This window comes from Schistocerca nitens, chromosome 11 (assembly GCF_023898315.1).
Source record: "Schistocerca nitens isolate TAMUIC-IGC-003100 chromosome 11, iqSchNite1.1, whole genome shotgun sequence".
NCBI lineage: Eukaryota > Metazoa > Arthropoda > Insecta > Orthoptera > Acrididae > Schistocerca > Schistocerca nitens.
This window is the reverse complement of record NC_064624.1, coordinates 142,723,147-142,739,926: the sequence shown is the minus strand read 5'-3', so window position 1 is coordinate 142,739,926 and position 16,780 is coordinate 142,723,147. Positions and strand designations below refer to the sequence as shown.

General features: G+C 43.2%; 1 protein-coding gene across 3 annotated transcripts in view; it reads left to right on the top strand.

The window, feature by feature from the left end:
* Positions 1–16,780, top strand: part of LOC126212581 (uncharacterized) — a 656,804-nt gene that overhangs the window by 16,886 nt on the left and 623,138 nt on the right. For all 3 annotated transcript variants that reach the window (XM_049940012.1, XM_049940011.1, XM_049940010.1), the window contains exon 4: positions 13,407–13,534. In XM_049940012.1, the coding sequence (XP_049795969.1) occupies positions 13,407–13,534 (128 nt within the window). The remainder of the gene's footprint in view (positions 1–13,406; positions 13,535–16,780) is intronic.

Here is a 16,780-nt window from a genome sequence, read left to right as displayed (position 1 = left end):
TCCGCTGCGTTCGCCCATTGTCGGAGCTTGAACTACTGTGCGGTACGGTGAGTAAGAGGTTCGTGTTTATAGTGCCGGTAAACCGACAAGCTGTAGTGTGGCACCTCCAGGAGCAGTACACAGCGACGGTCAAACTGCCACGTTTAAACGTCAAAGCTCGCGACAGTTGTGACCGGTAAGCGTCGTTATATGTGGCTATTCGACTAACTCTTACACGAGGCAAAAGAAACTCTATGGGCGTTTCCTTGTGCTACTATTTGTACCTTGCGATTTAGTTGCGGCAGTCATAGAGAAGACCCGTTAAATGGAGAGACGAATAGTTGATTGACGTTAGACTCTTCTTTATGAGAGGATGGCGGTGACAATGATGACGATACCCTTTCACCACGATCATTTTCGTCAAACAACTTCATTGGCACAATGCGACTGAGACGTAAAATCACGAACTGACTGTTTAGGAAGCTTGCTTTGAAGAGGTAATATTGTCAGATTTCACCTTGCCTCTGTCCGTAACAGAGATCTGTGTGTGTGTGTGCGTGTGTTTTATGAAAAACTGCTGCAGAATATGTCCTAAAATATTGCTAAACAGTGTTGACCATATATGTGCATGGCATTGAAATACTATCTGCTCATATTGCTTACCCGTTTTTCATGTTAAATAACATGTGTTCTACTTGAAGAACAAAGTTTCGGAACACATGGGGCAGACGTGACCGGCTCCACGCACGTCTTCCCACACTTGCGACATGAAGCGGGTCTGAGGGCTCTGGACGTCACCCCGCTGCACAGTACTCTGCACTCGTGCATCAGGCAGCTGCGGTGGGGCGGAGCCAGTGGCAGGCAACCTGCACCTACAGAACTTTAAAAACTCTGCATTCAAGACGTCCGAAATGAGTATTATCTTAAGTATGGCCATTTATTTTAAGAGAGGACGGGTGTTTGGTATCTAGGGTTGAGATCTCGGAAGTGTACGTTTTTCTCCTTACAAAAGAAGGTCGAGTTAGTTATGTTTACGTGGAAGGTTACAAGTAAAAAACATGAAGGTTGAGGACAGATTTCATTCGATGTCACATAAGGAGAGATCATGCTGACACATCAGTAGAGCACACCGCCTCTAGCCTCGACAAGGGCCTGAGTTGGCCGACAAAGAGAGTCCACGAGTCTCTCCAGTTGTGTCGTGTTCAGCTGACGTCACTCAACAGGTCCCGTAGAGCCGCCAGACCGCAGGGACGTTGAGACCGCCGCTGTCCACACGCTGGAGCCAGACATTTCCCGTGAGGCTGAGACTGGATGGCTTAGCGGGCATGTCGGGATGCGGCAGGACGGCTGAGTGTTCGGTCGTCCAGCCAGGAGCGAGTCCACGCGGCCTGTGAACACGGCTGCTGTCTTGGGAGCGTCCCCAGGATACTCAGCATGAAGGTAGCGCACAGGTCCGGATTAAAAAATCACTGTGCGATGTGATGCGATCTAGACTGCTCGCTCACTAAACTTCAGCACAGATCTCTGACACGTGACGTTTTAACACTCCCGTTCATTGTCGATGCGATAAAAGTGACAATGCAGGAAGGTACCGTAACTTTACGAAATTTTTAGACCTTTAATGCCATACGCTACAGAGCGTACGGGGATCCACTACACGATGCCAACCCCAGCAGAACAGACACTAAGAGTCGCAAGAAACGACAGAGCCCGTGTCCTTAGAAATAGTGTAAAGTGCGTTATAAAAAGTGGCGGAATTTGGCACATTGTGTACATTTATTTACTTCCTTATGCGTTTATTCCACCTGATAAAATTAAGGCATTCGTGCTCTCTCTTATATATAACCTGACATCTCAATGAGTCAACATTACGACATGCGAAGTACACGAGCAGCACACGGTAGTGATAACTATACTACTTCTGCTAATAACAACAACAACAACAACAATGGAGACACATAAGAACACACGTTTCTCTTGATGGGACATGCACAACTGTTGATACACACCCCAGTGATAAAATCAACTGCTGATGTACAATTTTGCAACTGTAGCAGGTACTATCACTGATGACAGAAATTAATGTATGGGGTTTCATAAATTCCACATGTTATGCTTTATATCAGAATACACATACTACAAAAATTGTAGCTCTGCATCTCTAAGTTGACTTACATGTAAAACAGTGTAAAACATCGATTTTTGCAGCATCTGTTTCAAACTGTGGATGCATTACTTTTACACGTTTGTTCGCCTTTCTTATAACAAATTACATAATGATAAAAATATCAAAACTTTACGTATTGCAATTACGTAACATTATTGCTTCAGTACAAACAGTCATGATTGCACACGACGTTTGGCCTTGGAGCGGAGTGGAAGAGAGGGGAGTCCCTTTCTCTCTCCCTGTGTCGCTCTTTGTTTTAACTCGCAACCGTCGGTAGCTATAGAAAACTCTCGCTTCCCCACGGGATGTATGCTTCGAAAAGGATCGAGGCACAGCAAAGTTCCATCTGAGGTTACGTCCTGGTGAGACTCTTGTTAATACTCGTACTTCTGTATTTATGGGAAGAATTTTCCGATTATCTACGTCTAGAAGTCGAAATCTATCGTTTTGTAAATCCTGCTCGTAGATTGTGTGGCACCCGTAGGGCCAGATATAAGCTCAGATCTCAATTGAATTGCGATGAAGAGTGGATAGGAGTTCAAGAGAATTGTCTGCAAGAATAAATGCGGAAAGGAGTGGGACACTGGAGAGCATTCATGAAATGCCTCTGAATTTCTCTTGGGCTGTAGATACTACGTTGATGAATACCACACAGGCAGTTCATTTGAAGAGGAATGGACGTCTATGAAAAGGGCATCACAGAAGTTGGACAAACAAAGTTAAGAACTGGCAACCAATGCTCTACAATCGGTATAAAGTTAAGAGATGTTCAATTGAATCTTTTATTAGAACATGTTACGCGTTTCAGGTTTAACACCCATCTTCAGATATATGTTACAAACACGTACAAAACATAAGCGAACAGCACACTCAACGCGTCTCAACGATACAGAAAATGAGATGTGGTCATATGAGTTACATACCGCAAACTTCACCTCCTTCCTACCCAACCAGGCGTACATCCTTGACAACTCAAAGAAAGTGTCGAATAACATATGACTGCGGCACGAGCAGTCTTGAAGCAGAGCGTATACTGACGCTAAACAAGTCAACCAGCAGCGAAGTGCCCTCGGTAGGGGGTGCTGTATGGTCGTGTGCTCCATGTGTTTGCATGTAATTTAAGGATAATATACTCATCATATAAATCTAACAGGGTGTAATTACGACTAGCAGTCGGAATAGTACTTCTGTACACGTTAACACTAAAAGTTTTTAAAATTTTTTTTGAAACTCCAAATTTTTTTACTTTGCCATACTATGCCTATAGCCAGTAGTGGCACTAAACACTACTCAAAACATATGTCAATATAAAATAAATAATAGGGAGAGGGGGGTAGTTTCTTGGTGAATAAACGTTTCAACCTCTCAAATCTGTAAAAGAATACCACCAAATTAAATATAACCAACATTATCCATCATAAACTAAAACTCTGTGATCAGCTCGCGTACACAAACGTCTTAGGCGCCATCTGTTATAGCCAACGGCAACCGCATCGGCCCATCCGCCTATCGAGCTACAGCCAAGTGATACTCATGGGCCATGACTGCCCAGACAGAAGCCTTCAAACAGCAACTTACACTCCTCTACCACGTGGAAAAAGTTTAATGGTGAGAGGAAGAGCATTTTCATACATTCCTTATATAAACTAGTGGCACGACAATTCCCCGAGTCCTACCTATGCTATCCGGATACCGGAGAGCTATAGATTTTTATAAAACAAATACAAAACATTAAAAGTGTTAAAACTTTAGTCTAAAATCAATAAAATAAACCATGGTGTCACCAAAGAGCACCCAAAAAGCACAGTGGTGAACAAATCTGTAAATGCCAACCTATACGCCCATCTAGCTTTCCCTGTATGACGTTAAACTAGCCAACCACTCGGCAAAAAACATAGCTTATCATAACGGTACGTGGACAGAACACCACCAGCTCCTATAAAATACACAATCATACTTCTAATGAGGGGATAATGGATACCAAGTTCAAAACAGTATCCGTTCAAACAAGCCAGAAAACCAGTTGTTCCCACCGGAAGCCTGTTTATTAAATACTGGGTGTGCAGCGTGCTGTATACGCGCGTAGATCTCCAGATCTTCAGAGTTATCTAAAATCTTCCCTTTAGGTTATAAATGCTGAATTCTTAGCCCATCTTCTATCAGGGCCCGCTTTTGGCCAGTCTCCCTCATATGACACCCCAGCCCACTATTATTACTATAGTTATGTTCTGTAAACCTTGTGGCAAAATCCCTACCCGTCTGGCCAATGTATGTCCTAGCACATCCCCCACACTTAACTTCGTATACACCGGATTGCTTAAACTTATCTGTTTTCCCTTCGTCCGTATGTACTCATATCCCCCCCCCCCCCCCCCCAACTTCTTCCTTGTATGGAAGCTTACGAAAACGCCAGCCTCCCTGAATGCTCTAGTTATTTTTTGGCAACATGGTCCAACATATTCCACTGACACAATATTACTACCGTATTTAATTTTTGGCGGCCTGACCGCCGCGTCTTGTTAAGAATTTTAGCTCCAAACTCTCGTATAAATTTTTCCGAGTACCCGTTAGCCCGTCGTAATTACACCCTGTTAGATTTATATTCTGAGTATATTATTATTGAATAACATGTGAATGCAGCGCCCCGACACTAAGTTTGAGGTATGTAACTCATATGTCCAGATCTCATTTTATGTAACGTTGAGACGTGTTGAGTGTGCTGTTCACTTATGTTTTGTACTCGTTTGTAACATATGTCTGAAGATGGGTGTAATCCCGAAACGCGTGGCAAAATTTTTAACATAAAAATTATCGCAGGCCTCAGACGGGAGTTTATGTCCCATATATCAAACAAAGATAGATATAAGGAGCTAACGGAGAAGAAACCTTGGCAAACAGAAAAAACACTGCAACTGATCGGTAAATCTAGAAGGTGCAAAACCGTTCAGAGGAACACAGAAATACAGCAGTATAAGTCACTTGGGGACGAAGTAACTAGGGGCAGATGTGAAACCAAAGCGAAATGGCTGTTGGAAAAATGTGAAGAGAAAGAATAACACACGGGCGTCTGAAATATTTATTCATTGTACACATTACTCAAAAGAACATTTGAGGTAATCTTTAAGAGAGCATTGGGAATTCCACTGTCAAATGCCGAGGAGAGTGTAGGTAGGTGTAGAGAGTAAACTGAAGACATCTACGAGGGGAAAGACCCGTCTGATGACTTGACAGAAGAAGAAGTGAGAATCACAGTGGAAGACACTGGAGATCCCACATAAGAGTCAGAGCTTAACACAGCTTTGGAAGGCAGAAGCGATAGGTGACATACCTTCGGAGTTTCCGAAATCATTGGCGAAAGTGTCAACCAAGAACTACTGAAGTTGGCGTCTAGAATATACGAGAATGGCGCTATACCATTAGATACAACGCTGAAGATATAAGCAGATACTTGCGAGGCCTATCGCACAATGAGCATAATACCTCATGTATGGAATTTGTCGACAGGAATAATATATACAGAGGAATGGAAAAGATAATAGAGGATGTGATAGATGACGATCATTTTGACAGTCAGAAGGCTAATAGCACAAGAGAGCGGCACGTCTGACTTTGTAACTGATGCGGGAAGCAAAAGTAGGAAAATAAAATGGACATATTCATAGGCCCTGAAAGGAAAAGCATCCGGAAATGTAAAATTCTGCAAAATGTTCGGAATATTGAGAAAAAGAAGAGTAAGTTGCAAAGAAAGACGGGTAATACGTACAAGAACCGAGATGGAACAATAAGGTTGCATGACCAAGAACAAAATGCTGTCCCATATTTGGTACCATACTTCACCGATTCTGCTGAGTACCTCATCATTTCTTTTCTTATCAGTCCATCTAATTTTCGACATTCTTCTCTAGCACCACATATCAAACGCTTCAGTTCTCCTCTGTCCCGGTTTTCCCACTGTCCATGATCCACTTTCATAGAATACTGTGCTCCAAACTTACACTATGAGTTACTCGCCCTCCAACTAAAACCGACATTTAATTCGATAGATAAACAAAAAAAAAAAACTACTCACCAAGCGGCAGCAGAGCACACACATAAAAGACTGTTGTGATTGACAAGCTTTCTGGCCAGTGGCTCCTTCTTTAGGTAGGAGGGTTGAAAGGGAAGGAAGAAGGGTGAAGGAAAAGGACTGGAGAGGTGTAGGGAAAGGGGTAGATTTTGGGAAAGTCACCCAGAACCGCAGATCAGGGGAGACTTACCGTACGATATGAGAAGGGAAGGCTAATTGTTGGGGACTGCATCGGACGAGATTTGAAAACCTAAGATGGTTCAAATGCCTCTGAGCACTATGGGACTTAACATCTATGGTCACCAGTCCCCTAGAACTTAGAATTACTCAAAGCTAACTAACCTAAGGACAGCACACAACATCACGAGGCAGAGAAAATCCCTGACCCCGCAGGGAATCGAACCCTGGAACCCGGGCGCGGGAAGCGAGAACGCTACCGCACGACCACGAGCTGCGGACTGAAAACCTAAGAGCTTAAAGGTAGAAGACGAGGTGATATGTACGACAGAGATTACTGCTAAGACATTTATCACAAGTTATAAAGAGTGAGAAGCTAAGTGCATTGTACATAACAGAGGTGGGATGGGGCGGTGAAAAATAGATGGGAAAGACAATGAAAGATGCAGGAAACTGCAACGGAGTGAAGCAAAGATTAGTTACAGTGATAAAAAGCTGGGTGGCGAGAACCAAGGACATGTTGTAGAGGTAGTTCCCACCTACGGAGTTCTGGGAAACTGGTGTCTGGGGGAAGAATCCAGATGGTGAAACAGGCACCGAGGTCACGAATGTCATGCTGTAGAGCACGCTCTGCCACAGGATATTGTGAGTTGGCAGTGTATACCCTCACCCTATACCCATTCATCCCAACTGATAATCTGATGGTAGTCATGCCTATGTAGAAGGCTGAACAGTGTTATAATAGCTGGGATATGACTTGTGTCGTTTCGCAGCTGGCTCTCCCTTTGATAGAATATGTTTGCCAGTTAGAGGGCTATTATAGGTGGTGATAGGAGGACACACTCTTATTAACATGTGATCACTGTTTTAGCAGTAATCTTGCATGTTACCCTGTGTTCTTTAAGCTTTCAGGTTTCCAAATCCCGTCCGATGCAGTCCCCAACAATCAGTCATTCATTCTCATCTTGTACGGTAAGACTCCCTGACCCGCTGTTCTGGGCGACTTTCCCAAAATCTACCCCTTTTCCTAGACCTCTTCAGTCCTTTTCCTTCACCCTTCTCCTTTTCCCTTCAACCCTTCTGCCTGAAGGAGGAGCCACTTGTTCCGAAAGCTTGCCAATCACAACAGTCTTTCATGTGTGTTCTTCCGCTGCTTCGTGAGTAGATTCTTTTATCTATCCTATTAAATAATTTTATCAATAATTGTTTGTTTTCGTTGTTACAAAACTGACATTTGATGTTAGTTGACTTCGTTTGGCCAGGAACATCCTCTTTGAATGTTCTTCTCTACTTTTTATGTTCTCTTTAACTTGTCCATTATGAGTTACTTTATTCTCAAGGTAGCAGAATTCTTTCAGTTGGTCTACATCCTCGTCTACAGTTCTGACCTTAAGTTGAACACTGATCCCATTTCTGCTAGACTTCATTAATTTAGTCTTTCTTTGGTTTAGTCTCAATTCATAGAGTGTACACATTAGATTGTTCATTCTATTCAACACCTCCTACAATTACCTCTCCCTTCCACTGAGAACAGCAATGACATCAGCTATTCCTGTCATTGATATCCTTTCAGCACGAATTTTAATTCCATTTCTGAACCTCTCATTCCTCCTTCGATGTACAGATTGAATGGTAGGGGCGATTACATGTATGTCTTTCACCTTTCCTAATTTGAAATGTTATTGATCTTCCTATTTTATCCTCTTGTTTGATGTACATATTGCAGGTAACCCTTCTTTTGCTAGAGGTTACACCCATTTTCCTGAGAGTTTCGGAAATCCTGCATCATTTTAAATTATCGTAGGATTTTTATCTAACTACAAATCCTACGGAAGTTTCTAGATTTGTCCTTAAGTCTCGCTTTAATCATCAATCGCCAACCCAGAAGCCCTTCTCTGATGCCTTTACCTTTCCTAAAACCAAATTGATCGTAATCTAGCACTTCCTCAATTTTCTTTTTCCTCTTATACACATATTCTTGTCAGCAACTTGAGTGTGAGAGCTCTTTAGGTAATTGTGCGGATGTCCTCGCACTTTTGTGCCCTTGCGACATACAGAACTATGTGAGTGATATTTTCGAGAGATACTGATTGTTTACCTCGAGAACCAATTTGAATAATAATTTGGCTTCCAAATTTCTCAAGAATTTTCGAAATTCCTAAGAACTGTTCCATATGCCTTCCACATGATTTGATCGGAGTCTTCCTGACCCCTGTTTGTTTCTGTGGGCTGCAGAGCTAGGCATCTGGACGACCGCTGTTTCCCGTGACGTCTCACGAGGCCACCTGAGGACAGAGCAGCGTCGACCTGTCCGCCACAGGCAAAAGCGACTCCCGCCGCTGAACACCACAGGACGCCCTACACTACGCTGCTTGTGGTGTGGTGTCAGTGGTAGCCACAGATCTCAACCCAGGTTACACCGGTCTGTCTGTGATGGCTGGTGAACTTCTCAGCACTCTGTTGTCTCCACCCCAACCCGTTGCTATACATTCTGCCGTCGTTGCCCTACACCCAGATGCCGTGTAATGTGTCGGTACGATGCTCTCAAGTCCCTCATGCCGATGATTCGTTTTTTTTACAAAGTCATTAAGATGCACGTTCCTTGGACTTTCTCTTTTGCGATTTGCCGCTGAGTAATTCCAATAGCATTAGGAACGCAATAAACATCGTGTACACACATCATTCTCCATCTTTAGCAATGTCTTTTCTGTACTGAAAATAAGCTCGCATAAGGACGAAATGCGAAAAAATAATGCAGTATTTTTCTTAAAGACGTCGTATCTGCCATTAACTGTAACATTATTTGTTTTCACGACTACAATTGCAATCCTAAGCACTTTATACAGGTATACAGCAATAACCGAAAAGTGAAGGGCAGATGGCATGTATAGAACGCCACTATCATCCCATACATGAGGCAGTTATATTACAACAAATGCTAAAAACAGCACATCACTTACATTGGGCCACTGGAGGTGTCAAAATTTACGAATCTTCTGACGTGTGTATATCTCACTGTTGTCTCTGTATGTTGAGTCTCCTAACTGCGAGTGTACATCAACTTTAGATGAGCGTAAGGATCATAGCAATGGCAAAGGTAAATTTATTGTTACTGATGTTAACTTCACTAACATGAATCCCCTCAAACCACTGTTCATGTTGTTTATATGACAACTGAGGCGGTTGGTGGGGAACATATTCACAAGTCGTTTCTTCTTTGCTCTTAGCAGTGATTGTACATCCCACAGTAAACGTTTTATATCAATCTTAACATCGTGTTTACATTCGTTAACGGAATTTGCCATTCTGTTTACGATACAATCATTTGATGTAAAGAAATAAGATAAGACATTTCTTTATTATGATAGGGCGTAATAGTACGTAAGATCCCTTATTTCTTAAATCTGTCTTATTGTTGGGCAAGCTGTGTGGGTGATTTTTGAAATAGTTGTATATTTCCGCTTCTTCCGGTATTTTGATACTTCTACCCTTAGGTTAATTTTTATTACTGGATCTACGTTAGGTGGTGGTACTCCTCTCTGTTTGCTTGCTGTGCTCTTTAAATTTGTCGCTGGAATATGAGCTTTGTAACGTCCGGTCTAGGTGTCCGTGCTGTAACTCATACGATTACTGACATTGTATATTGATCTAGTTTCAAATGGTAAATGCTACCTGCATACACTTTGTGGGGGCAGAAAGTGAAAACTGTGCATCCTACAGAAGTCTGATCTAGTGATGAGGAGCTCGTGAATGAGTCGTTCAAATGAACGCTTCACTCCAGTGAAGTGTGAACTAACCACTCAATTTCAAAGAACTGGTACTTCAAACTCTTCACAGATAGCACACTCCACAGTTTTCTCTAGTTCACTCACTCTCTTCCCCTCTCCCTCTCCCACTACATCGGCGCTACGTCACTCATTCGCCCTTCACTTCAGTCCTCCCTCTACTGCCTGTCGACGAATCGCGCGGTGTTTGTGGAGAACGATAGGGTTAGTAGGGGTAGCGGCGATGAGGGGCGAGGGGAAGGTAGCGTCAGCTGCTTCCTGCAGTGCTGACATCATTACCAGCGACTATTTGTGCAGTTATACTTCGCGTCTACGGGTAAGCTACCGTTGGCAGCGCTTGCAGACAAATGAATATTAAAATACAAATGAAGAGGCTGGTTGTGTGAGCACGCACAGCCAACATGAAAATAAAATGCTTACCTTGTGAGTCTGGGACTGAAGCATGCGTGGAATCCACGCTTGAAAGATAATCGTTCATGTAGGAATGTTTATCTCGTACACATAATTGAAATAGTTACACTAAATGTGAATTTGAGGATTGTCCTAATTAAATTTTAAAAAAATACACATATATATTTATGAATAAACATCAACGGATTTGGTGAATCTTCAGAGATTTCCGTTTAAAAACATGATTTGCTCCACTTTTTTGCCTGTCAGGCTATTTCTTCTGTCAGTTATAAGGTGTCCTGCCTTCGAGAACACTTTCACACGGCGTGGAGGTTGCGACAATACACAGTCGTATTTTTGCAAGTTAAAAGAGCGAGGAGTATACTGACAGCCGTTCAGACCACCACTGAAGTGGATTGCCTTGTCTCTGTAGCAGGGGTTCTTGTAAGTATTTGTCCACTTCCACTATTGCAGCAGCTCTCGGGTGTGGATTACTCTGCAGCCTGGAAAACACTTCATCAAATTCGAGCCAGAGACTGGAAGTAGATTCAGTGGTTGGAACTGAGATTGTTGCAGTAGCAGCGGATGTGTTCGTCACAAATTTCTCACAGTGCCTGATCAGGTTTAATTTCACCTTCTCAGCTGAATTTTTATCAGAAAAACCATGTAATTTGAACCGAGGATCCAATGCAGTTGCTTCCGCGAAAATGGAATTTTCCTCTATATTTCTAAATCGTCGTTTTAGGTCTTCAGCTAACTTTTCAGCCATCTGTTGCACGTCTACATGAATTTCAGTGTTATTAACAAACCTGCAACACCATTTTTTCAACGAGCGACTAAGGAGTATAACTTTAGAAGCAGTGACAACATTTTCACTTGACGTTTCCTCAGTGCAGTCTTTGAAAACTTTCAACAGGTCACAGGCTTGTGTTACACTTGCAATGTCCTCTGCAGTCAGACTTGGAAGATCCGGCTAATTCAGAGTGATAACTGTCATTAGGGAATTCTTAACCTCGATTATTCTTCGCAGCATATCATAGGTTGAATTTCATCTTGTAACAGTGTCCTGTTTTAGTGTCAGAACTGGCTCTTTTAACTGTTCCTGCATCTTTTTCAGTTTCGTGCAGGCCAGCGAACTTCATTTAAAAAATTCAACAATTTTTTTACTTTATTCAGAATGGGTTGAATGTGCAGAAGCCCATTCTGAACAATTAAATTGAGTGTGTGCGCAAAGCAGGGGATGTGTTTCCAGGCTGTGAGTCTTATAGCTGCCACAATATTAGCAGCATTGTCGCTGAGAACACACACGACTTTTTCTTGTATGCCCCATTCCCTTGTGACACGTAGCAGTTCTTCCGAGAGTTTTTCTGACGTGTGCCTTTCGTCGTATTTAAAGCACTCTAGGAGGGAAGACGCCAGCTCCAGGTCTTTAACGTATTGTGCTGTCACCGACAATTAACTCTCATTTGTAGTTGAGGTCCACCCATCCATTGTCAGCACAACCGCTTCCGCAGAATTAATTTTGGCTCTCACAATTTCTTTCATCATGGCGTACTGTTGTTGTAGCAGCGTATTGGAAATGGTCTTCCGAGATGGCATTCTGTAAGCACCATTCAGTTTGCCTACAAAACTTTGGAAATGTTTGCTTTCCACTATGTTGAAGGGCAAATAATCCGTTACAACAGTCTGCAGAAGTGCGAAATCTATCTCCTGATTTCTTTTGTTAGAAAGAGGTTTCGGAAAATACATGGGTAATGTTCCGTGATATTGAGGTCTGCTTTCTGATACTGAAGTGATACTGTTATTTTCTGGCACCAACTGCTGTTCGCTTCTGGCATTTGCTGATGTTGGTTCCGGATTGTCCAGGTTATTTGTCCAAGGAATATCGGAAGATGCTGGAGCAGGGGGCGCTAAGCGCCTGACTGACAATGACCCTGTTGGATGCAGCACTCGAACATGACGCGCTAGATTAAATGTATTTCCTCCTTTATATGAAATACACGTAGAACAATAATTGCACTTTGCTTTCCCATCACCTAAATCGGCGAAGAAACCCCAAAGCTCACTACTTTTACGCGACCGCGAGTTGCTAGCCATTGTATAAGAGCGAACAGACACAAAAACTGCTTTCCAAAGAAAATAAAGAGAGATTTTACCTGAAATCGTACCAATGACTACAGGTGACAGTTTACGTTTTGAATTTGGAGGGTTATTATTCTCAACAAAAATAAAATCTACAGGAAAACTTCTGAATAATTACTTAATGTAGGTATATAGACTTTCTAACAGTGGTAAACATACTCATTCTATTTTGGATTAAATTTTAAAAGGAACAATATTGGACTGCATTTCGTTGGTAGCCCTAGTTTTCAGTCCATGAATACAACAAATAAGGTTTCACTTGGCAGATAAAGACTTTTTTGGGCGCTTCATGAGAAAATGTCGAGCAAGATTAAATGTAATACCTTCTTTATATGTGACAGGTTTCTCTGTTTATCTTTCCTTTGTCCCCTTCGACCATGCTCTATTTAACTCTCAGACACTGTAAGAGCGTAAAACGTTGCGTGCACGTTACTGCATAGTTCGGCCATCTGTTGGTAAAATTATGAAGTATTACGAAGCTTTATTGTACGAGCGAGGCGAAGCGAGCGTAGCCGCGGCTGAGCGGCGAACTGGGCAACTTCGCCAGGCTTCCGCACTTCATGAATGAACTACTTCATTTGAACGCTTCACGGCAAAGAGTGAAATGAATGAAGTAGTTCACGGGAATGAACGAGCTCGACCCATCTCTAGTCTGATCCACTGGCTTGTTCACCAGTCCGTCGTCTCCCGTCTTTTGCAGAACTGCAGGCGCAGGCGGCTGTTTTCCGGGAACGCCACTCCAGCTACTGGCGGGACTTGGCGCAGCTGCTCTCACTCCGTGCGACGCACTTCTCACAGCTGTTGGTTCCCCTCGCATTCGAACTTATGGTAAGTGGAGTTTTTTCCTCCTCTTATAAACTGTATTATACGTACAGGGGGTGAGAAAATGACACACACCATCTGGCCAGTTCTTGGAGACTCAGATTACCTTCTTCACACTGTAGCTATCTTTGTCTCTCCAGTTCTAATACTAACCTTCTGGAAGAATTCTGAACCAACCTTTACTTCTGTGAGCCTTTTGGGGCTATGATACAGGGAGGCTAAGCTCGGAATGGTTAGAGATCGAAGAAAATCGTCTGTATCTTTCTTTTCTCGTATGTGCTAGCTACTTCTTTAACAGATTCAGATAACTTTGCATCCAGTCCTGCTTTACAAGCTGAAGCATGTTAGCTTCATATTTAGTGGGAGTGGTCTAGAGTCTCAGTGTGGCATTTCAAGTCCCCATCAGCATCTTCTCTTCCTAAGAATCTCTACTCCATATGGAAGGCCTATAAAATTACTTATGCTCAACATGGAGGTTCGTCAACTTCAAATCTCCTTATTAACCTGTATACATACCACATAATTTATACATTTCGACACAACTGCTCAAACTCTTCCCACCTTAACATTCACGTGACCATTTCCCACGACTCCATGACCAGACGATAGCGCAGCTGACACTTGTGGCTCGACGCCATTGGTGGCCCCCTGTGCTCACCACTGCCAGCACTTTCCGTGTGACACGGCAATGCCCCAGCCGCCGCAGCCACAGAGGACGCGCGTCAATAACGAACACCTGCAGTTGGGGTCCACCAGTTAGCGCGTGTTGCGTCTGCGAGTGGCTTTGTTAAAGGCACCGTGCTACTACAGTCACAGGCGGAATATCTGGTGAATGCGTCAAGGCCAATGAAAATCTGTGCCAGACTAACGTGAAACCGGATGCTGCTTTCTGAGAGCATTCATCTCAGTCGTTAGCCTTTCTGCACGTGTCTCGTGGCCTAACTCGAACCGTTATCGAGTCTGAATTCTCTGTCTATGATTTATGAACACTACCACAAGTGATTTTCCCACTACCGAGAATAAAAGCTATGTGGTCTTAACACATACACTGGACTCGCATTCGGGAGGACGACGGTTCAATCCCGTGTCCGGCCATTCTGATTTAGGGCACGGCCGACTTCCTTCCCCGTCCTTCCCTAATCCGATGAGACCGATGACCTCGCTGTCTGGTCTCCTTCCCCAAACAACCCAACCTTAACACATAGAATGGCCACTGTGCATTATGACTGTTTGGATTCTGACAGTAGTATACATGGAAAGCAAAAGGACGCAGTATGATCTGTGTCTTTGTGTAACTTTTGGTGGCGTATGTAGCAACGTGCCAGTCCGTAAAGTATCGTGTGAGCCTCATTTTGGATCCTTTGAGAAGAGAATTAGGCGATACCTGTTTTTGTGAACTGAAAAGGTTCTGGGTAGATTAAATCTTTTTCCTATAAATATTACGTATGTTTGCTGGATGGTAATTTCAAAGATTGATAGTTGCGGGTTTCGTATTTAAGAATGGTTTCTGCCGACATCGTGTCATGTCCTGTCATTGCATCTAGTTTTCGTTACCATCATCCATGCATTTCACTGCAGCAAAGGCAATTTACCTGATACGTATCCAATATTTTGTAGAGTTAGTACCTCACAGCTTGCGAGAATGTTTAAAGGACGACTTCTTTATTACATTTGCGGTGCAGCTACGCTTCGTTGGTCATACACTGCACCTGCTTAGGAAAAGTGTAATTGCGAAAAGTTATTCCGTGAAACCAATGTTGTACAGATAGTTCCGATTTAAAGACACACTTTGCTTTCTGAATGAAACTTAAGTCTTCAGACAGCTGCAGCAGTCTTGAGGTATTCGTATTCGAGATAATTCCTCTCGTGGTTCTCCACTGCAGCCCTGCAGAGTAGTACGGCAAAGCGTGCTGTGGCCCAGGTAATGACGCAGCTTACGATTTTGACCCTGTGCCCCTAGTAACTGGCCTCTCACATAATACTGTGTACAAATATGTGTGTATGTATGGTCAGAATAGTTCAAATGGCTCTGAACATTATGGGACTTAACTTATCAGGTCATCAGTCACCTAGAACTTACAACTACTTAAACCTAACTAACCTAAGGACATCACACACATCCATGCCAGAGGCAGGATTCGAACCTGCGACCGTAGCAGCCTCGCGGTTCCAGACTGAAGCGCTTAGAACACCGGCCGGCATAGATTAGGTCTAGATGGCAGAAAGCCCAGTGGCGACGGATTCAACGTATTGGAAGGTGCCGATTCAAAAGTGTGCAGCACCTTCCAATTCACTGCTCCTGCACAACGAGGGAAATTCTGAATTTTATTTTTCGTTTTCTATACTGCTTATCGACGTACGGGTAAGAGTCGACTGCAGCCACGTGTCACCACTACAGTGATTTTGGGTTTGTCCGTACGCCGGGCCCCCTACTGTGTGGACTCGGCCCGTGTCCCCCGCTGGCCTCCCTCGCCCTGTGTTGTCGTGACGCCCGCAGCCGGGCTGTCGGAAGCGCGAAGCGGCTCAGACCACAAACGGGATGTTAGCTGCCCGCTGACCGCTAACCGCACGCTGTCACAGCGAGGACGTGACGCACGTCCCACACACACACACACACACACACACACGTAAACGCGTGCAGTATTCCTGGCGCACATCCGCAAAGCTCTACTTACGCAAATACGAATTGGAGGCGATAAATCGCGATCCCGTCTAGAACCGGTCGGCCATGTATGTATGTATGTACATTTTAAAAATATTGTATTGGAAAAGGATTTCTTTTTTCTCTGGCACCTGCCATCAGTATAAAACTGATAAAGGAGGTATTTCATTCAAAAAATATGAAAAAGAAGAACACCTGTATTGTGAAAACAACTGAAAGCCTTTTAATTTCCATTTTTTCTCGTATTTGTGATATACGTAACAGTTTTGTTATTTTGTAATTGATTCATTACAATATACACATTCTTTTGTGTATAAGGTAATTTTTCAATTTCCAATGTCTATTAAACACTTATTAGTAACTCAGAGAGAGAGAGAAGTTTTCGGCGTGTACATACTTAGAACAGCAACAGCAATGGCAGCTCAAAAACAATACACACACACACACACACACACACACATACACACACACACTCACACGGACGCACGCAGTGTGCAATGAAACATTCATAATCTCAAATATGCAGTCAGAACTGTGACAAACAGTTCATCAAACTATTCCACACACACCCAGTAAAGTGGAACACCTAT